We start from the raw sequence: 22554 nt of genomic DNA, 5'->3' as shown, positions 1-22554 counted from the left end.
AACTCTTTCATTCTAGTTGAGGCAGAAAAATAATAACAAGACAAATAAATAAAATACATATTATGTTATGTTGTGACCAGCATTATGAAGAAGATTGAAGCAGGAGAGGGTGATCAGGTGAACTCACTGAGGAGGTCAAGGAGGTGGAGGAGTTATTTGAGTGTGTATCAGAAGATAAAGCATTGTAAGCAGACTGAGCAATGCATGCAAAGGTTCTAAAGCTGGAGCGTGCTTCCAAGACCTTTTGCATGACTTGACTCCAGCCAAGTCAGTGTGGCTGGAGTGCAACCTGCAAGTTAAGGACGCTGGCAGGGGTGCTGCAGATCGTGTACAGCTTTGAAGGCAGTTGAAGGAACTTAGCTTTGTCTCTCAATGAAAGTGAAAGGTTTGAAGCAAACGAGAGGCATGGTCTGTCTTACATTATATAGTTTCTTACTGGAACTAGACTTGGGATGTGAGGCAAAGGTACACTTAGAGAGACCTGTTCGGAGGATATTAGTAATCTAGGTGAGAGGTGATGGCAGCTTGAACCAGGGTTAGAGAAGTGGAGATGGTAAGGAAGGCTCAGATTCTGGGCATATTTTTACAACAGTAAAGCCAACAAAATTTCGTGATGAATTGGATATAAAACGTACAATTGACTTTGAGATGAAGAAAATGCAGGCACTGCCAATTTAGGTGAAAAGATTAGGACTGTGATTTTGGAAATGTTGAATGTGAGGAATTTCAGATGAAGTGGAGACTTTGAGTATGTACATTAACAATAGCTGTCTATAAGAGATGAGAGTTTAGGTATTTTTTTCCTTTCTCTTCCTCTCCTCTTTCCATTTCTTTTTCTCTTTCATTCTTTGGTCCTTTTGAATGTTTAAAAATTTTTTATATTATAAGCACGTACTACTTTTACAACAGAAAAAAAAGCCACATTTAATTTTTTAAATAATAATAATGTGATTTATGAGCTACGGGTGGAGGAATAATTGAGTATTACAGACATTCTTTTTTTTTTTTTTTTTTTTTTTTTGGTTAAAACGGACTCTTTTATTTATTTATTTTTTTTCAGATTTAATGTGTTTTATTGATTAAAATATTACATTTGTGCCAATTTCCCTTCCCTCTGCTCCCCTCCACCCGGTGGCCCCCCTCCCTCCAGTTGTCCCCCCCTTTTAGATTATGTCCATTAGTTGTGCATACAGTTCCTCCCAACCTCTCTCCGTCTATTCCATTCCCTCCTACCTTGATCCCCAATTCCTATATCATCTCCCTCCCTTTCCCCATTCCCCCTCCCTGTTGACCTCCCCCCAATATGTTTCCCGTACCCACAGTTCCTTTTCCACTCTCGTTGCCTATTTAGTTTGCCTTTGTTTCATCTCCCTAGCTTCTGTTTTTTTAAACCAGTCCCTTTAACATCTCATATAACAGTGGTTTGGATCTAATGAACTCTTTCAGTTTTATTTTGTCCTGGAAACACTTTCTCTGTCCTTCTATTCTGAATGACAATTTCGCTGGATAGAGTATTCGTGGTTGTAGGTTTTGGATTTTCATTACTTTGAATATTTCTTGCCAGTCTCTTCTTGCCTGTAGGGTTTCCCTTGAGAAGTCAGCTGATAGTCTAATTGGGACCCCTTTGTACATAATTCTTGTCTTCTCTCTTGCTGCTTTTAAGATTCTCTCTTTATCTTTAATTTTTGACATTTTGATTATAATGTGTCTTGGAGTGGTTCTCCCTGGGTCCAGTCTCTTGGGAACTCTCCTTGCTTCCTGGACCTGCAAGTCTATTCCCTTCCCCAAGTCTGGGAAGTTCTCCTTTATTATATTTTCACTCAATTTTTCAAGTTCTAGTTCATCTTCCTCATTCTCTGGCAAACCAATGATTCTTATGTTGGGCCTTTTATAGCTGTCCCAGAGGTTTCTGATCCTCTCATTGTTGCTTCCCATTTCCTCTCGCTGCATTGGTTGACTGCTTGTTCCTTCTCCATATTCCAGTTTGTTGAAATGAACTCTGGATTTTTTTTTTCTCACCATCTATCTCGTATGCGGTTTTGTTCCTTTCGTTATGAAAGTTTTTCGCTTCTTTCTCATCTTTTTCCTGCTCTTTTGTGAATTCTGTAAGCCACCTGATAACAATGGCCCAGAACTGAGCATCTGACAGGTTTCTTATCTGTTCATCTGTCAGGTTCTCTATCTGCTGCCTGGTGAGTTGTGTCACCAGGATTTCTATAGTTGTCTGCCTCATTTTGACAGATGCGTTTTGTTTTCTTGGGCCGGCTGTCCGGGGCAGTGCCTGTGTACGCGTCACAAATCAGCGACCGGTGACTGCCTGTCCGCGACCTATTTCGCAGCCCTGTGGTGCTTTCTTTGGGGGCGGGGGTCCAAGATGGATTCACACAGTTATTCAGCTAGGAGACCGGGATCCGTCCTCCCGCCCCCCTGGGCCTCACTCTTCAAGGCGATGCCGCGGCCGCTCTCCCCAGCGCCGGAGTCGCGCACCGCCAGGGGCTTGACCACAGCCGGGATTCCTCGCCGCCCCGCCGCTGTCCAGGTGCGACCGCAAACAGCACTGCCCTCTTTAACTCTTACCTGCCCAAATGGCACCGCTGGTTTATAACTTCATATGTTGGACTTCCGTGTAGTTTTATTTTCTGGAATTTCTAGTTATCCTTTGTTTTGAAGTAGTTGTATTCCTCTCTAGTTGTAGAGGGAGACCTAGCGTGTCCGTCTAAGCCTCCATCTTGGCCGGAAGTCCACAGACATTCTTTTAAATCTGCCTGTGTCCAGAACTCGCACTTCAAGTCAATTCAACAAACATTCTCTGTGATCCTACTACAGGCCAGGCACTCTGCTAGATTCAGGGGATGCTGAGATAAACAAATATGGTCCCTATTCTGAAGGAGCTCACAGTTCAACAAGCTCCAGTGCCAGCCTCAGTAAGTGCTCCAATCAAGGTCCAAGCCAAGAACCAGAGAAGCATGAAGGAGAAAGGTGGCAGTGAAAATGCACAAAATCCCAGTATCATAAAAATGTCAAAAGCACAAAGGTCAACTATATAACTTTTGGGCCACACTGTGTAATTTTATCATAAGATGGAAGCACACAGTCAGTGAAAGATGGGTGATCAGGTCACTCTTTACTGAAAGACAACCTATGTGCAAAGTAAGTCCAAGGACATATGGAACAGAGGAAGCCCCACTCCCCACACAACTCAGGCATGTGTAAGCCAGGGTCCCACTACCATGTCTGGGGTTAGGGGTTTGGCCAGCTGACCTTCATGGGAAACTTCCAGGTACATCTTGGTGTAGTAATGGGCTTCAATCTTCTGTGGGTTCCAGGCCATAAGCAGCACAGCCCCTTCTTGGCACATGGCCATGCCTGACTAACTGATGTTCTTTAAACCCTCCTGACATGCAGCAGGGAGACTTGAGTGGGAGGCATGTAGGTGTGCAGTTCATGGCGGAGCTGGAAGGTATAAGGAGCAAGTGAGTACTTCCAGCCCATCTGGCCCATAGCTCCCCCCAGACCAAGGACAGGAAGGGACAGTAGGAGAAAACATATGGGCAGGACAGTGACATTTCTTGAGCCTCCCATGGGCTAGGTATGGGCTATGAGCTTTGTGCACATCATGGCATTTAAACCTCACAGTGAACTTATAAAGCAGGTAGTATTAGCCTTATTTTATAAGAGAGGAGAGTAATCTGGAGTAATTTACCTACTGTCACACAGTTAGGAGCTGCAATTTACACCCAGATCTATCTGGCTCCAAAGTTTGTTGTTTGTATGAGCCCTGGGACCTACATCAGTGGCCAGCTCCCAAGAACTGATGTCCAACGCCTCCATGGTCTGGTTCCTGCATCTCAACTCCTGACCTGCTCCTATCTCCCTGGTTTCTTTCTGACCCCTGAAATAGCTTCCAATTTGAGGGTGGGGGATTTAAAACAACACAACCTTGGCTTTCCTCTCCAACCAGGATTCACAGTTGCTACTTTGATTATCATGTGCAGTGGGCATCTGTCATTTATTTGGCTGTCCTACTTCAAAACCCTGGAGCCACATTCAGGGAACTACTTATTATAAGAGTCTGATGGGTCTCTCTCCCTAAGAGAACTTCAAGGGCCCAAATATCCCCATCCCTTTGTAGCAAAATGAGGGCACAAGAGCTAGTCTAAGATGACCCATTTAAATCTACCAAAAATTCAATCATCCCCCAAAACTCTAACCCCATAATTTTACAACTAGAAGTTTTGTTCAGTGATCTTGGTTTTAAGAAAATTTTCCCAATTTGTTGTACAAATATATCCCAATCTTGGCCCCCATCTAAAGCATACATCTATGGGATTTTCTTCTGCCTAGCATCCCTATTTTCTTTGGGGCCTGTCCTTCCCATTCCATGTGCTTCAAGTTGGGCTTTCAGTCTTTGTGGCCCTTATAGGTCAATGAGATCAGTCCTTCCCTAGTATGATATTCAGATCTTGGGAGAGGGAGTGCCTCGTGATTCTGGGGTTGTCACAGACATCTTTTCTTACAGATGGAGAGAGGCTCTGAAGAATGAAGGAAGAAGAGCTGAGAGAAGAGAGAGAGAGAGAGAGAGAGAGAGAGAGAGAGAGAGAGAGAGAGAGAGAGAGAGAGAGAGAACCCTGATGATCATGTCTGAGCTGCTGGATCTAGCCATAACTGAAGCTGAAACAGCCACTTCTAGATTTCTCAGCCAATACTTGCCTTTTCTGTAAAAACTATGATGAGTTCTGTTTCTGCCACTTGCAACCAAAAGTCCTGCCTATCTGCCCATTAATATGATTGACCTTCTCCTAGAAGGCCTCACCTTCTAAGATCCTGAGGAAATTGGGGGTGAGGGAAAGAATTTTTTACATAGCAAAGAAGGAGAATTCAGAACTCAGGAAAAACAGGCAGAAGCAAAGCCAGGCTGGGGTCCTTAGATTTAGTTTTTAATACTTCATAAGAAACTAGAGTCCTTCCAAGTGTACCAATTGCTCTTCTGTGTCCTGCAGTTCTTCCCAGGATTTCCCAAGAATCCCCCACTCTCCTCTACTTCCCTGGCCCAGAAAATTCCCACTCACCTGGTGTATCAGTCTCTCTGCCACTCTGGGGTCAGTAAGGTCTTCCAGGGAGGCCACACTCAGTCGCAGGAGGAGGAAGCCTTCATCCCCACCTGCAAGTTGAGAACAGTAGGAAGATAAAAATATGGGGAAGTCAGTTCAGGAATCAAGACATGAATAGTGTTATCCAGCCTGTTCCCCTCCCCATATATGTGCTCACTCATGTGTAAATATGTCTGTGTTCACAGAGGACCTTATATTTACTCACTGCAAAGGAAAGAGTATCTCCTCTCTCTGAACAACATAAACGTCCATCCATAGATGACTGATTAAGTAAATTATGATAAAGCAAATGGAATGCTGAGCAAAAAATAGCTTCATCTCACAGACCTGTCTTTATCATACACTCTACTTGCATAAAAAGGAGGATATAAGATATTCATTTATATCTTTATAGATTTATATGCAATAGATAGATAAATATCAATGTAAATATTATATAGATATCTTTCATCCCCCTTTTTATACTTTCATATGCATATTTCATGTCCAGAAGAGGATTTGCAAGAAAGTAATACCATCAGTTATGTGTGTGAAGAAAACTGAGTACTTGGGGGACAGCACTGGGAAAGACACTTTATCTTGTACTCTTTTGTACCTCGTGAATTTTAAGTCATGTGACTGTATCATCTAATCAACAACAACAACAACAAAGAAAAGCATTTTAGGAGATCCAAGATGGTGGAGGAGTAAGTGGAAGCTACACTAACCTCCTCCCAGGACCAATCTGGAATTACAACTAAATTGTAGAGAAAACATCCAGAATAAACAACTGAACACTAGCTGGAGAGAAGCCTTATAACCAAAGACAGACAGAGGAAACTACTTCACCACAATGAGACTCATAGGGAGTGCAAAGGAGGAGTGAGAGGGCTGGCTGGGCTCCCACAGGTGGCAGCTGAAGTTCCAGAGGGATATTCCAGTGGCCGGAGGGTTCCCCCTCAGAAGGGTGGGATCTAAATCCCAAGCTGGGCTTCCAAGACTATAGCACCAGATCCAGAAAGAAACCCAGATAACATCCAGCTGCAAAAAGCAGCAGGGTTTCTGTCTGCCAGGGAGAGATGATGGAGGCTCAGAGAGTCTCATAAAGGGCTAACACACAATATTTTGTTTGCAGCCACTTAGCTGGGGCTCTGGCAAAGGGAGGGCAGACTGGACTAGAGACACTTGAGGAGAGTCTGGTGACTCTGGGGAGCAAAGTGAAGGAACAGCTGCCAGGACCCCTGTGCTGAGTCATTCCCCATACTGTAGAAGTGATCTTTCTCAGGCAAAGCCCTCCTCTCCAGGTGGCATCAGCCTGAGGGAAAGCAATAGTCCCACCCACAGGAATTATTCTGTCCTGTGCTGTGGTGCTTAAACCCTACAGCAGATACAGCTTGATTACATTAACAACTGGCCAGTTTAACAACTGATTAACATCTAAGCAGAAAATACAAAGAAGCAGTCAAAATGGGAAGACAAAGAAACAGACCCCAAATGAAAGGACAAGAAAATTCTCCAGAACAACTAGATGAAAAGGAGGCAAACAATTTATCAGGTAGGTTAGAGTAATAATTATAAGGATACTCAACAGCATGAAAAAGACATAGAAACCATAAAAAAGGACCAGTCAGAAATAAAGAATGCAATATCTGATATAAGTAATACACTGGAAGGAATAAATAGTAGGTTAAATAAAAGCAGAGGATCAAATCAGTGATTTGGAATACAAGGTAGAAAAAAACACCCAGGCAAAGAGCAAAAAGAAAAAATGATTTAAAAAAAAATGAGGACAGCTTAAGAAACATTTTGGATAACATGAAGCATAACAACATCTGCATCATGGGGATACCAGAAGGAGATGAGAGTGAGCAAGGGATTGAGAACCTCCTTGAAGAAATAATGACCAAAAATTTCCCTAATCTGGTGAAGGAAAAAGTCACACAATTGTAGAAAGTTCAGAGAGTCCCAAACAAGTTGGACCCAAAGAGGCCTATGCTGAGACACATCATAATTAAAATGACAAGGCTTAAACACAAGGAGAGAACCCTAAAAGCCACAAGAGAAAAGCAGGTAATTACCTACAAAGTGTCAGGATCTAAATGTCAGAATCTAGAGGCAGCCAGGATGAAAAATTGCTGATCCAATGGCCAGAATAACAATAATTGGCGCAAAACAGGAACTTTTCTACATACATATCTATCAATAATCACCTTAAATGTAAATGGCTTAAATGCTCTGACCAGAAGACATAGGGTAGCTGAATGGATAAGAAAACAAGACCCATATATATATACTGCCTCCAAGAGACCCATCTCAGATCAAAAGATACAAACAGACTAAAAGTAAATGGGTGGAAAAAGATATTTTATACAAATGGAAAAGAAAAAAAGCTGGCTAGCAGTACTTATATCCAATAAAATAAACTTTAAAACCAAGGCTATAGTAAGAGAAAAAGAGGGACACTACACAATGATAAAGTGAACAGTTCAACAGGAGGATATAACCCTAATAAACATATATGCATCCAACATAGGAGCACCTAAACAGGTAAAGCAAATCTTGATGAACATGAAAGGAGAGATTGACAGAAATCCAGTCATAGTCAGGGATTTTAACACCCCATTGACTTCAATGGATAGATCTTCCAGGCAGAAAATCAACAAGGAGCCAGTGGCCTTAAACAACACATGAGGTCAGATGCATTTAATTGATATCTTCAGAGCATTTCACACCAAAGCAGCAGAATATACATATGTTTCAAGTGCACATGGAATGTTTTCTAGGTTAGACCACATGTTAGGACACAAAACAAGTCTCAATAAATTTAACAAGATTGAAATCATATCAGACATCTTCTCTGGCCACAATGCTATGAAACTAGAAATCAATCACAAGAAGAACACTGAAAAACACACAAAGACATGGTAGCTAAATAACATGTTATTAAACAATGAATGGGTCAACAGTAAGATCAAGGAAGAAATCAAAAGATTTCTTGAAACAAATGAAAATGAGGACACAACAATCCAAAATCTGCGGGACACTGGGAACGCAATCCTAAGAGAGAAACTCATAGTACTGTATTACAGGCATATCTCAAAAAATAAATAAATAAATAATACAAAACGAAAAACCCACAAAAACAAGAAAAACCTCAAATAAACAATTTAATTCCACACTTAAAAAAATGTGAAAAAAAAAAAAACAAACAAAGCCCAAAGTGAGTAGAAAGAAGGAAATGATAAAGATCAGAGCAGAAATAAATGAAATACAGTCTAAAAAATGACACAAAATATCAATGAATCCAAGAGCTGGTTCTTTGAAAAGATAAACAAGATCGACAAACTTTTAAGCAACTCATCAAGAAAAATAAAAAAGAGAAAAGACCCAAATAATAAAATCAAAAATGAAAAAAGAGAACTAACAACTGACACCAAAGAAATACAAAGGATTGTAAGAAAATATTATGAATAATTATATGCAAATAAACTGAACAGGTTGGATGAAATGGAAAAGTTCCTAGAAACATACAATCTTCCAAAACCAAATCAGGAAGAATCAGAGAATCTGAATAGACAGATTACACCTAACAAAATTGAAACAGTAATAAAATTTTTTTAAAAAACCCTCCCAACAAACAAAAGCCCTGAACCAGATGGCTTCACAGGTGAATGTTACCAAACATTCTGAAAAGAACTAATACTTCTCTTTATCAAATTATTTCATTAAATTCAAGAGGAGGGAAAGCTCCCAAACTTATTTTATGAGGCTAGCATTATTCTAGTTCCAAAACCAGATACAGACACTACAAAGAAAGAAAATTATAGGTTAATATCCATGATGAGCATAGATACTAAAATCCTCAAAAAATATTAGCAAACTGATGCCAATAATGCATCAAGAAGATCATACACCATGATCAAGTGGGACTTATTCTGGGAATGCAAGTTGGTACAACATTAGCAAATCAATATATGTGATTTAGCACATAAACAAAATGAAGAATAAAAACCACATGATCATACCAATAGATATAGAAAAAGCTTTTGATAATATACAGCACCCATTAATGATCAGAACTCTCAGCAAAGTGGAAATAGAGGAAACATACTTAAATATAATAAAAGTCATATATGACAAACTCACTACCAGCATCAACTCAATGGACAAAAACTACAAGCATTCCCCTTAAGTTTGGGAACAAGACAGGGATGTCTGCTTTCCTAGCCACAGCAATCAGACAAGAAGAAGAAATAAAAGGCATCCAAATTGGAAAGAAAGATGTAAAACTCGATTTTTAGATGACATAATATTGTACATAGATGATCCCAAAGATTCCACCAAGAAACTACTGGAGCTGGTAAATAAATTCAGCAAGTAGCAGGATACAAAATTAATATCCAGAAATCAGTTGCAGTTTATGTGCCAATAATGAACTAACAGAAAGGGAAATTAAGAAAACAATCCCAAACAAACCTAACCAAAAAGGTAAAAGACCTGTACACAGAAAATTATCAGACACTAAAGAAATTGAAGAAGATATAAATAAATGGAAGCACATACCATGTTCATAGATAGGAAGAATTAACATCATTAAAATGTTCATACTACCCAAAGCAATCTCTAGATTCAGTGCAATTCTTATCAAGATACCAGTGATGTATTTCACAGAACTAGAACAAATATTCAAAAATTTATATGGAACCACAAAAGACCCCACATAGCAACAACGATCCTGAGAAAGAATAAAGTTGGAAGAATCACACTGCTTAATATCAAACTATACTACAAGGCCATAGTAATCGAAAAAACCTGGTACTGTCATAAAAACATATATATAGATCAATGGAACAGAATAGAGCCCAGAAATAAACCCATACCTTTATAGTCAATTAATATTCAACAGAGGAAGCAAGCACATACAATGGGCTAAAAATAGTTTATTCAATAAATAGTGTTCGGAAACTTGGACAGATATGTGTAGAAAAATGAAACTAGACCACTTCTTACACCACACACAGAATAAATTCAAAATGGATCAAAGACTTAAATGTTAGACCCAAAACCATAAAAATCTTAGAAGAAAATATAGACAGTACAATCTTGGATATTGCTTGTAGAAATTTTTTATTGGTTTATCTCTCCAGGCAAGGGAAACAAAAGAAAAACTAAACTACATCAAACTAAAAAGTTTTTGTACAGCAAAGAAAATTATCAACAAAATTAAAAGACAACCCACAGAATGGGAGAACATATTCGCTGATACATCTGATAAGGGGTTAATATACAAAATTTATGAAGTACTTACAAAACTCAACACCAAAAAAAAAAAAAAAAAAAAAAATTCCACCCAATTTAAAAGTGGGCAAAGGACCTGAGTAGACACTACTCTGAAGAGGACATACAGATGGCCAATAGACATATAAAAAGATGCTCAATGCCACTAATCATCAGAGAAGTGCAAATCAAAACCACAAAGAGATACCACTTCACACCTGTCAGAATGACTATCATCAATAAATCCACAAACAACAAATGCTGGCAAGGATGTGGAGAAAAGGGAACCCTTTTGCACTGTTGGTGGGAATGCAGGCTGGTGCAGCCACTGTGAAAGTGTGGAGATACTTCAAAAAATTAAAAATGGATCTGCCTTTTGATATGGCAGTCCCACTTCTGGGAACTTCCAAAAGAACCAAAACACTAATTCAAAAGAACATGAGCACCCCTATGTTCATTGCAGCATTATTTACAATCGCCAGGATATGGAAGAAGCCCAAGTGTCCGTCAGTAGATGACAACTATGGGTCACTTACACAATGGAATTCTACTCGGCTGTAAAAAAGAAGAAAATCTTACCCTTTGCAATGGTATGGAAGGACCTGGAGAGCATTATGCTACGTGAAATAAGCCAGTCAGAGATAGACAAATGCCATATCATTTCACTCATATGAGGGATCTACTGAACAAATTGAAATAAGAGGCAAAATAGAAACAGACTCATAGAGCAAGATGTCAGCTAAGAGTGGGGGCAGGGGAAGGTTGGTGAAGGGATTGAGCAAAAAGGAAAAAGGACTCATGGACATGAACAACAGTGTGGTGATTGCTGAGGGAAGGGGGGGTATAAAGGGACTAAATGATAATGGAAAAAATAATACAATAAAGATATTTTTAAAGAAAAATATAAAAATAAAAAGACAAATTTAAAACAAGTATTTTAAAATGAAAGTATATTGATAAATTGAGTTTTTAAAAATAAAAATGCAATAGGAGACTATGACTTTGGGCATAAAACAGACTTTCATTTGAAACCTCACTGCTCTCTTTTTTCTTCTTCTTTTTTCTTTGTAAACTTCTTTTTCATTGTTTTTCTATTACAGTTGTTTCACTTTTCCCCCACTGCTTCCTCCCACTCCTCCCACCCCTTCTCTCACAATCAGTTCCCACCCCATTGTCCATGTCCATGGGTCATTTATACTAGTTCCTTGACTAGACCTTTCCCCTCCTTACCCCTTTTTTCTCCCTCCCCTCACCCCCCTTGTCACTGTTAGTCTGTTCCTTGTTTACATGCCTCTGGTTCAGTTTTGCTCCATTGTTTGTGCTGTTCATTCATTTCCTGTATTAGGTGATATCATATGGTATTTGTCTTACATTGCCTGGCTTATTTCGCTAAGCATAATTCTCTCTAGTTCCATCAATGTTGTCGCACATGGTAGGAATTCCTCCTTTCTTTCTGCTGTGTATTATTCCATTGTGTAAATGTACCACAGTTTTTTAATCCACTCACCTACAGATGGGCACTTAGGCTGTTTTCAGCACTTGGCTATTATAAATAGTGCTGCTATGAACATAGGAGTGCATAGGTTCTTTTGAATTGGTGTTTCAGGATTCTTTGGGTATAATCCTAGCAATGGAATTGCTGGTTCAAAAGACAGTTCCGTTTTTAGTTTTTTGAGGAAATTCCATGCTGTTTTCTATAGTGGCTGCACCAGTCTGCATTCCCACCAACAACACACTAGGGTTCCCTTTTCTCCACATCCTCCCCAGCACTTGTTTGTTGACTTGTTAAAGATGGCCATTCAGACTGGTGTAAAGTGGTATCTCATTGTGGGTTTTATTTGCATCTCTCTGGTGGCTAGTGATGTTGAGCATTCTTTCATATGCCTATGGGCCCTCTGTATGTCCTCTTTGAAGAAGTGTTTGTTTAGGTCCTTTGCCAATTTTTTATTTGGGTGTCTGTCTTCTTGGTGTTGAGTCATAGAAGTTCTTTATATATTTTTGAGATCAATCCCTTGTCTGAGGTATCATTGGCAAATATGTTTTCCCATATGGTTGGTTTCCTTTTCATCTTGCTGATCTTTTCTTTTGCTGAGCAGAAACTCTTTAGTTTGATGTAGTCCCATTAGCTTACTCTTTCCTTTATTTCCCTTGCCTTAGGAGATATATTGGTGAAAATATTGCTACATGGGATATCTGAAATTTTCCTGCCTATGTTTTCCTCTAGGACTTTTATGGTGTCACAGCTTATATTTAAGTCTCTGATCCATCTTGAGTTTATTCTGGTGTGTGGTGTAAGTTGGTGATCTAATTTCATTTTTTTGCATCTCCGTCCAGTTCTCCCAGAACCATTTGTTGAAGAGGCTCTTTTCACTCCATTTTATGTTCCTTCCCCCTTTGTCAAATATTAGTTGACCATATAGACCTGGGTTTATTTCTGGGCTCTCTATTCTGTTCCAATGATCTATATGTCTGTTCTTATGCCTGTACCAAACTGTTTTGATTACAGTGGCCTTGTAGTAAAGTTTGATATCAGGTATTGTGATTCCTCCTACTGTGTTCTTCTGCCTCAAGATTGCTGTGGCTATTCGGAATCCTTTTTGGTTCCATATAAATTTTTGAAGTATGTGTTCTAGGTGTGTGAAATATGTTATTGGTATTTTAATAACGATTGTGCTGAATCTATATATTGCTTTGGGTAGTGTGAACATTTTAATGATGTTGATTCTTCCCATCCATGAATGATATATGCTTCCATTTAGGTGTATCTTCCTTAATTTATTTCTTCAGTGTTATGTAGTTTTCTGAGTACAGGCCTTTTATCTCCTTGGTTAAGTTTATTCCTAGATTATTTTTCTTGTTACTATAGTAAGTGGGATTTTTTTCTGGTTTCTATCTCTGATATTTTATTGCTGGTGTACAGAAATGTATTCAATTTATGAATATTAACTTTGTACCCTGCTATTTTGCCAACTTCACTTATTAGGTCGAGTAGTTTTTTAGTGGAGTCTATAGGGTTTTCTATGTACACAATCATGTCATCTGCAATAATGACAGTTTTACTTCCTCTTTTCCAACTAGGATGCATTTTATTTGTTTTTCTTTTCTGATTGCTGTGGCTAGAACTTCCAAGACTATGTTGAATAAGAGTGGAGAGAGTGGATATCCTTGTCTTGTTTCTGATCTTAAGGGGAATGCTTTTAGTTTTTGCCTATTGAGTATGGTGTTGGCTTCAGGTCTCTTGTATATGGCCTTTATTATATTGAGGTATGTTCCCTCTATTCCCATTTTGCTGAGTGTTTTCATCATAAGTGGGTATTGTATTTTATCAAATGCTTTTCAGCATCTATTGATATGATCATGTGATTTTTATCTTTCATTTTGTTTATGTGGCATATTACATTTATTGATTTGCAAATATTAAGCCATTCTTGCATCCCTGGGATGAATCCCATTTGATCGTGGTGCATGATCTTTTTAATGTGTTGCTGGATCAGGTTTGCCAATTAAATGTTGAGGATTTTAACATATATGTTCATCAGTGATATTGGCCTGTAGTTTTCTTTCTTTCTTGTGTCTTGGCCTGGTTTTGGAATTAGGGTAATACTGGCTTCACAGAAAAAGTTTGGGAGTCTTCCCTTTACTTGGATTTTTTGGAATAGATTGAGAAGGATAGGAATTAATTCTTCCCCAAATGTTTTTTTTTTTTGTATGTTATTTTTTTTTAATTTTATTTTTTGTTATTCAATTACAGTTGTCCCATTTTTCCCCCATTGCTCCCCCCTCCCAGCCCATCCCTTCTCCCACAATTATATCCCTCCCTGTTGTCCATGTCCATGAGTCAATCATATACGTTCCTTGACCTGACCCTTCCCTTACTTATCTCCCTTCTCTCCCTCCCCACTCCACCCTACCGACTACTATTCTGTGAAGCCATCCGATCCAGGGCTTCTGTGTGCTGGGAGCTTTTTGATTACTGCTTCAATTTCACTAGTTGCTATCGGTCCATTCAGGCTTTCTGCTTCTTTTTTTTTTTTTTTTTTTTCCAATTTGGATGCATTTTATTTCTCTTTCTTGTCTGATTGCTGTGGCTCTGCTTCTTTTTGATTCAGTTTTGAAAGATTATATGTTTCCAGAAATGTGTCCATTTCATATATGTTGTCAAATTTCTTGTCATACAGTTGTTTGTAGTGAATTCTTACAATCCTTTGTATTTCTGTGGTCTTGGCCATGATTTCTCCTCTCTCATTTCTGATTTTGTTTATTTGGGTCCTCTCTCATTTTCTCTTGATGAACCTGGTTAAAGGCTTGTCTTTTTTGTTTATCTTTTCAAAGAACCAGCTCCTGGTTTTATTGATCTTTTGAATTGTTTAGTTAGTCTCTATGTCATTTAATTCTGATCTGATCTTGATGATTTCCTTCCTTCTATTTGCTCTGGGCTTTGTCTGTTGTTGTTCTTCTAGTGCTTGTAGATGTAGGGTTAGATTTTTTTATTTGAGATTCTTCTATTCTTTTTAGGTAAGCCTGTATTGCTATGAGCTTTCCTCTCCGGACTGCTTTCGCTGTGTCCCATAGGTTTTGGGCTGTTGTGTGTTCATTATCATTTGTTTCCAGAAACTTTTTGATTTCTTCCTTGATGTCATTGTTAACCCATTCATTATTTAATAGCATGCTGTTTATTCTCCATGAGTTTGAATGTTATCAAACTTTTTCCCTGAGGTTGATTTCCAGTTTCAAGCCATTGTGATCTGAGAAGATGCTTGATATAATTTCAATTTTCTTGAATTTGTTGAGGCTTCTTTTGTGTCCTACATGTGGTCTATCTTTAAAAATGTTCCATGTGCACTTGAAAAGAATGTATATTTTCCTTCTTTGGGGTGTAAAGTTCTACATATATCAATTAAATTCATTTGATCTAGAGCGTTGTTCAATGTCCCAGTATCTTTAGTGTTTCTTTACTTCAAAGATCTGTCCATTGTTGACAAGGGGGTGTTAAAGTCCCCTACTATGAGTGTGTTGCTGTTGATATTTTTCTTGAAGCCTCCCAAGATTTTTCTTATATATTTAGGTGCTCCTATGTTGGGTGCATATATATTTACAAGGGTTATATCTTCTTGATGGATTGTTCCCTTTTAAGTATTATGAAATGTCCTTCTGTGTCTCTTTATGGCCTTTGCTGTGAAATCTGTTTTGTCTGATAAAAGTATTGCTACCCCTGCTTTCTTTTTTTTCCTGTTCATTTGCTTGAAATATTTTTTTTCACTCCTTCACTTTCAGTCTGTGTAGATCTTTTGTTTTGAGGTGTGTCTCTTGTTAGACAGCATATATTGGGTCATGTTTTCTAATCCAATCAGCTACTCTCTGTCTTTTGATTGTTGCATTTAATCCATTTACATTTAAGGTTATTATTGATAGGTACTTACTCATTGCTATTTTTCCTCTTTGTATCTGTGTTCCTCTCTGTTTCTTTTTCTTCATCTTCTTAAAGCAGACCTTTTAGCATCTTTTGCAATGCTGGTTTGGTGGAGGTGTATTCTTTTAGCCTTTTTATGTCTGGGAAACTCCTTATTTCACTTTTTATTTTGAATGAGCTGCGCTCTTTTTTTTTTTTTTTTTTAATTTGTTTTCCTCTCCTGTAATATGGGGTAATAATACCCACCTTTAGTGATAGGTTTCTAAATTATCATTTAAATTTTTATTTGGTAATTTTAGTTGGCATTTAATATAATTTGATATTAGTTTCAGGTGTACAGCATAATAGTTAGACAATCATGTAATTTACAAAGTGTTCCCTCCCCATATTTCAAGCTCCCACCTGGCACCATACATAGTACGTTATTGACTATTTTCCCTGTGCTGAAATTTACATCTCTGTGATTATTTGGTAAATACCAATTTGTACTTCTTAATCCTTTCACCTTTTCACCTAGCCCCTCATCACATGGCGGATTTGAGTATTTAATTAAAGGAGATAGCTTGCAAAGATCATAGTATAATGCTTGGCATCAGAGAAAACGTTAACTGGTTGTGAAGTATTTTTATATCACCTCTGCCTGGAATACTAAAGAAATTCAGCAAGGTGACTGGATTAATATTTTTATTTTATCTTCCTAGAAAGGCAGGGTAAGCTGAGGATATTGCAGGGATGAGGCATGAGGACAAAGTTATGGGAAGTGGAGGTAGAGGCCATAGGCTGACGAGGAGCTGAGTTGACCAAGCAGCCTTGGATAAGGGAATTCTTCTTTAAGAAGTATCCATTGTCTCAGAGATACAGCTTTGAACTCCCAAACCTTTACCCAGTTTATTTATTTCATCACCACTTACAGCACCAACCCCAACAAGTGCACCCAGGGAACCCCACTTTCATGGGGTTCCAGCTACTCTGAGGGCAGCAGCTTGGGCCAAATGCCCATGTGGTACTCTGCATGGCTCTGGCTGAAACACAGGCTTCCAGAGCATGAAGGCTATGTCTTCTAAATAAACCTTGGGGCCTCGCCTGGTGCATACTAGTTTCTTAACAATTAACTTCATAGAAGGGAAGAACTGGAAAGGACCACATTGTTCATCTATTGCAACCTCTTCCAGTTACTGGTGGAGAAACTGAGGTCCAGAGAGGGAGAGGAACCTGTCCTAGATCACTCAGGTTAAGGGCAGAGCCAAGATCTCAAATCATTTCTCCAGCCTCACGCTCTTTTCATACATCACCCAAACTCTGCTTGTTAATTGATTTTAGGAAGAACCACTAGAAGATCATGAAGAGGAGAGACATCAGAGACATGGCTCAGAATAGGCCCTCCAGATTCTTCCTTCCTCCCTACTCCTTAAACATGTAGATATCCTGGATACTCTAAGCCCCAAATCCCCTAAGATCACACCTGGATAGTCTGTTACCTGTAGTAACTCCTGTGCTCCACCTTGTCTGAGCAGTAGTTGATGCGGCTGTTGGGGGCTTTCCTCCAGCCACATTGGATGTCTTTGAGGTCTTTGCCGAGGCTGTGGTCTCGGCTGAGGTGATGTCTGTTTCTTGGCTGCTGTTGGCTCTAGTCAGACGGACAGAAGGAAGCAGGCTCTTACTGATGGGAATGGGCCTACTGGTTGTGCTATCTGTGGTAGAAGTCTCTGAGAAGGTGGATTTCTTGATGGTGGCTATTTCTGAGAGGCTGTAGACCATACCTGAGAACCCAATAGAGGAAGTCACTTTGCCCACTGTTGATCCAGCCTCTGTGGAGATTGTAAATGCTCCCGAGGCTTTAGTGTGGCTTGCTGTCTCAACAAAGGGGGGTAAGGTTTCTTCCAAGGGGTGCATGCTTACTGTCATCAAAGTACCACTGGAGGTGGTGGTGTTGGCTGCTGTTGTTTCCCCGTCCGTGGTGCTATTGACAGCATGTGGGGCCTCAACTGTGGTATCAGGTGTGACTGATTCTGTGGTGCTGGCTGTTGACAAGGTCTCAGGAGAGGTCCTGGTCCTGGTGATGTGTGATTTTGCTTCAGTGACGTCAGGCAAAGCTGATGTCTCAGGGATGGACAGGGTCCTCCCCCCTGTAGGGCTGTGATCTATGTCTGAGGTGATGGCAGCTATTTCTATTTCTACAATGCTGCAATTGATAACCATGATGTCAGTGGTATAGGCAACCAAAGCTTTAGGTGGAACAGTGAAGTCAGGTGCCAGCGCTTGTAGGCTGGTGATAGCTGGAACTGAGCTGCTCTCCAAGGTCAGAGCCCTAGCTTCTGTGGAGGTGGGAGCCAATGCATCAACTGTGATCCTCTTTGCCTCTTCAGAGCTGTCATCAATGCAGAGGGTGTCAAAGACAGCTACAGAGAGATCACTACTTGTAACAGTCTCCACTGTGGTCATTGCAACTCCTGAGGGGCTACCACTTGTGGCTGATGTCTCCACAGGAGTGGTGGTCATCACAACCATCAACGTGGAAGGTATTATTTTTGTGAGAGCCCTGGTCTCTGTTGCAGAAAATATGGTTTCTGTTTCCATGGTTTCAGCTTCTGAGATGATGCTGACTGGGATTGAGGTCCTATCAAAGGTCTGGGTGCCCAGGGTTAGAGTTTCCAAAGGGATGTGGCTTGGCACAGAGGGCTCAGCAAGGTCAATGGTCTGGGAAGCTTCCTCTGAGCTTGTGTTTTCTCCCAGAGTCACAGAAGGCAGTTCTGTGTGGTTCATTGTCACTAGAGGGCCTGGTCCATGGGTCCTGGGGCCTGTGTTGGGTAAGATAACTTTGTGAGTCATGAGTTTCAGTGGACTGACCTCATAGAAGTTCTTATGTTTATGCCCTGACCACTGCTGAGAGGAGTGTGGGAGGGAGAGTTGCCTAGACTCCATTGGTCATCTGTATTTACAAGAAGGAGGTAGTATTGGGAAAACCATTTCCATGTGGCAGCCACGGAACTGGGATCACCCTAACTGATGTCCTCTGACAGCCCACTTGAGGCAAGCAAACCCCAGAATCTAGTTGATTATTAGTCTGAAGGCTTCAGAGGGACTGTGTGGGGCTAGGATCCAGCCTCAAGGTGGGAGCAAAGAAGGCAGAAATCCACATGAGCCAAGAAGTACAGAGCAGGGACCTCAACTCTCAGAACTTTCTGAAAGAATGCTTATCACTTTCCCATCAGTTCTTTTCCCATCCAGTAAACCTTTCCCCATGGAAGTAAAAACACTTCAAACAAGAAACATCTGTGGTTTTGTGTTTAGAGGTATAGCTAGGGGGATTAAGAGAGAGGAACTGCCAGAGGCAGTATGGGTGGTGGCTACTGCAAAAGGGAGGGGAGCAGACAATGTCCTTGGGGCTCCAGCAAGGGGAAAGGAGCAAGTTTCCCATTCCTGCTCAGACCTCTCCTAAACATGTGTCTGAGATGACAGGGACAGAACCCCAGAACTCCAGAAATGATGTACCAGACATTTTTCACAGGTAACAGGGAGCCAGGTGAGGCAAAAGTTCACTTTTTAGAGAGATGCTCCTAGCATTTCTCCATAGGGTACAGTGTCTCTGTTCACTTGACAGTCCTCTGAGGTTGTATGAGTGGAGGGACAGTAGATGCTCTTTGCCCTGTGAGAGGCTACAACAAGCTCTTTTATAGGCTGACAAAGGTGCCTCTCCTGTCTGCCAAAGGGAAGGGACTCTCTCTATAAGTGGACCAGGAGCCTCCTGGGGAGAGTTGCCAGAGTTAGCAAATAAAAATACAGGATTAAGTTGGAATTTAAATTTCAGATAAACAAGAAATGATTTTAATGGCAGATAATGTTTTTAGTATGTGTATTTGTTTCTCATGCAATATTTGAGGCATACTAAAAAAAAAATCTTCATTATCTAAATTCAAATTTAAGGGCGCATGCTGTGTTTTACTAGTAACCCTACTCTTGGAAGGAAGAGGATCAAAATACAAGTCCCCTGTTTCAGGATTCTGATAATTTGAAATGGTCTTTCAAATTTTAATTGAGACTGCACTAACTAAACAGATGCCAGTAATTTATGGAACAGGATAATCTCCTCTTCCTGGAGGCTGAAGAAAATCCTTGCTATGAGGCAGAGATTCGAGAAATCCTCATAAGTTTTGAAGGGACAAATTAGAGGTTTGAGTAGTCAATTTTCCAAAAGACACAGGGGGGGAATTTTAGGAAACAAGGAAATAGTGACTCCCAAACCAGTAGAAAATCATTAGAAACAAAGGGCAAATGTAATTAGAGGGTCTCAAGGGCAAATGTAATTAGAGGATCTCTGAGAAGGGAGTTGACAGCATTAGCATATTTACAAATCACAATAGGGGCATTTAGATAATCGTGTTAGACTATAACTCTGGAGTAACCAGTAATGGAAAAATGGGGGAGAAGGAGAGGGGTGGGGGAGCTAAACGCGTTACTTTGTCTACTTGGCACGCACATTCTCCTGGCTGAGGGTGCACCTGACTCTGCAGACTCGTGAATAAATGCCCCTCTTTGCTGCTCAAGTCTTGTGTCCTGGTTTTTATTGCGAGCATTTCTCACATCTGGACTACACCATGATCCAGTGTAACATGGCACATGCTTTCCTGGACTATTATAAGGAGGGGAAGAGAATGTACCCCAGACCCTGAAGGAGACAGCTGACAGATAAAGGATGGTTAACTGTTGGGTTTGGGGTTGGTTTATAGCCTTTTGGGGACCAAGGGAAATGCTGGGTCTTGTGAGAAAACAGCTCTGAGCAGGAGTGCTCATAGCCCACCCCTCCCAAGGTTGGAATCTTATAAATAAAGTCCTGCTTTTCTCAACACTAGTTGTTGGGTCATACACCAAGGCACTATGAGAACGAGCCCTGCTTTGCTTGGTAACTGTTTCTCTCTCTTTCTCCCTCCCTTCCCCTCTCTCTAAAATAATAATAATAATAATAAAATAAAATCTTTAAAAATAAATAAATGAAGTCTTTAAAAAAAAAGAAAATCTTGGGGAAGTGATAGCTTCATCAAGGTAAGAAATGAGCTTGATGATCAAGAACTCCACCCAAGGGAAGAAGTGGATCTGTTTCTGTCCTGATTTGAGGAGCCAGCTTGGAGTCCAGCATACCTCACCCCTCCCCACCATCATGTGATGGTCCCCTCTACATCTGTCCTCCCAGCTCTTCTCAGGTTAATGGAGACTGACCCATTTCCTCCTCCCTGTGTTCACCAGGGTAGCTGGGACACTGTGTGATTTCTCAGTGATTTCCTACAGTGTTAGCTCCTTCCTCAAGGCAGGGAGGTTATAACCACCCCAGAAATTCTCAATAAATTTATATTACTTAAGCTGGAAAAAAGATAATGATTTGTCAATGGAGGTTTATTAATTGTAACATGTGCACCACTCTGGTACAGGATGATGAGAGTGACGGAGGCTGTGCGTGTGCGGGGGCGTGTGGGAATCTCTGTACTTAGTGCTCAATTTTGCTGTGAACCTACTTTAAAAAATAAAGTCCATTTAAAAAAGATAATGCATGTGACAAGCTTGGCACAGTTTCTATTATAGATCAATGTTAGTTCTCTCATAAAAGTCCTGCTTCTCTCAGAATCCTGTGACAGTCATATATTTCACACAAAAACTATTTTAAAGGATAAACTTAAAAGAGTTGGAATTTTGTCCATGCCACCTACTTGCTCACACTCCCACAGGCAGAAAGGCAAGCCCACAGTGATATTGCCCATTTGTGTGGACCAAAGCATCATACATGCTACGGGGGCACACTGCCCTTTGTATATTCTTTATCAGTAATAGTGAAACCAAAGGTCATTATTATTTGGATTAATTTAGCTTTAAATCCTAGTTCTAGAAATCATCTCTCTCTCCCTCTTGCTCTCTCTCTCTCTCGATATATATATATATATATACCCCTCAAAGACCTAGCCTTTCCCCCATAATCAACAACACCCAAGGCAGCAGAAGTCAGTAGCCTGAGCCTAATGATTGCAAGGGCCAGACCTCTGGCAGGCTAAAGAGAACATCTTGACCTAACTTCTGTTTCAGCTCCTGAGCCCTAAGGTGGACAGACACCCTGGCTACTTTCCCATGAAAGCAGATAGAGGGACACCAGAACAGACCTCAGAGGTGTCCTCAAGATCTGGAGAAATTATTTATTACCCGTACCTCACCTCTGACCAATCAGCTCCCAGCACAACCCTGAACCCCCTAATCTATGGTGTGTTGCGATTGATTTTGCCCTGTATAATCTGTGACCTACATGACATTGTGTAGTTCAAACTTTTGAGCATCAGCTTCCTGTTCTGGATGGCACCATTCATAATAAAATAGCCAATCTTTCTCTACTGTAGTACTCAGTGTTTAGTGTTTGGCTCTGCTAGTGCCAGGTGGATGAACTCTTCTGTTAGATAACAAAAGCAATACTTCCTATACAGCTTAATGGTTAATTAATTAGCCCAAGATAGCTGCTCTCACTCACAAAGAGCTGCTGGGACAGAAACGCACACCGAGAGCCCTGCCAGGAGAGAAGCCCACAGGACCCTCCTGTCCCCTTACCTGCAGAACTCCCAGCAGCCCCAGCCTCCCAGCAGCAGAAGAAAAGGGGCAGAGCCAGGCCCCAGAGAGAGCCCATTCTAGCTGGGACTCCAGCCGCCACTGCCCCACAGGCCTTGCCACTGCCTCTCACAGCCACCTGTTCCTGCTTCCTCTACCCAGGGAGGAGGGGCCGGCCACCTGCCTGGGTGTGACCAAGCA

General features: G+C 40.5%; 1 protein-coding gene across 1 annotated transcript; it reads right to left on the bottom strand.

The window, feature by feature from the left end:
* Positions 1-3098: 3098 nt before the first annotated feature.
* On the bottom strand, positions 3099-22493 carry MUC20 (mucin 20, cell surface associated). Its single transcript, XM_090278053.1, has 4 exons — positions 22357-22493; positions 17256-18575; positions 5070-5161; positions 3099-3453 (listed from the first exon to the last, which is right to left on the bottom strand). The coding sequence occupies exons 1-4, from the start codon at positions 22430-22432 to the stop codon at positions 3385-3387; spliced, it is 1557 nt and encodes a 518-aa protein (XP_090134179.1). The 5' UTR covers positions 22433-22493; the 3' UTR covers positions 3099-3384.
* Between the last annotated feature and the right edge of the window lie 61 nt (positions 22494-22554).

This window comes from Furipterus horrens, unplaced genomic scaffold, assembly GCF_987537825.1.
Source record: "Furipterus horrens unplaced genomic scaffold, mFurHor1.1.pri manual_scaffold_1, whole genome shotgun sequence".
NCBI lineage: Eukaryota > Metazoa > Chordata > Mammalia > Chiroptera > Furipteridae > Furipterus > Furipterus horrens.
Note: the sequence above shows the minus strand (reverse complement) of the source record. Positions and strands in the feature narration are given on the sequence as shown.

Excerpts from the sequence above, each read along its gene's own strand:
- MUC20 (XM_090278053.1), bottom strand. The coding sequence starts at position 22,432 with ATGGGCTCTCTCTGGGGCCTGGCTCTGCCCCTTTTCTTCTGCTGCTGG. Across the intron at positions 18,576-22,356 it reads GGCTGCTGGGAGTTCTGCAG|GCCCCAGGACCCATGGACCA; the intron begins GTAAGGGGACAG and ends TACCCAACACAG. Across the intron at positions 5,162-17,255 it reads GAGCACAGGAGTTACTACAG|GTGGGGATGAAGGCTTCCTC; the intron begins GTAACAGACTAT and ends CTCAACTTGCAG.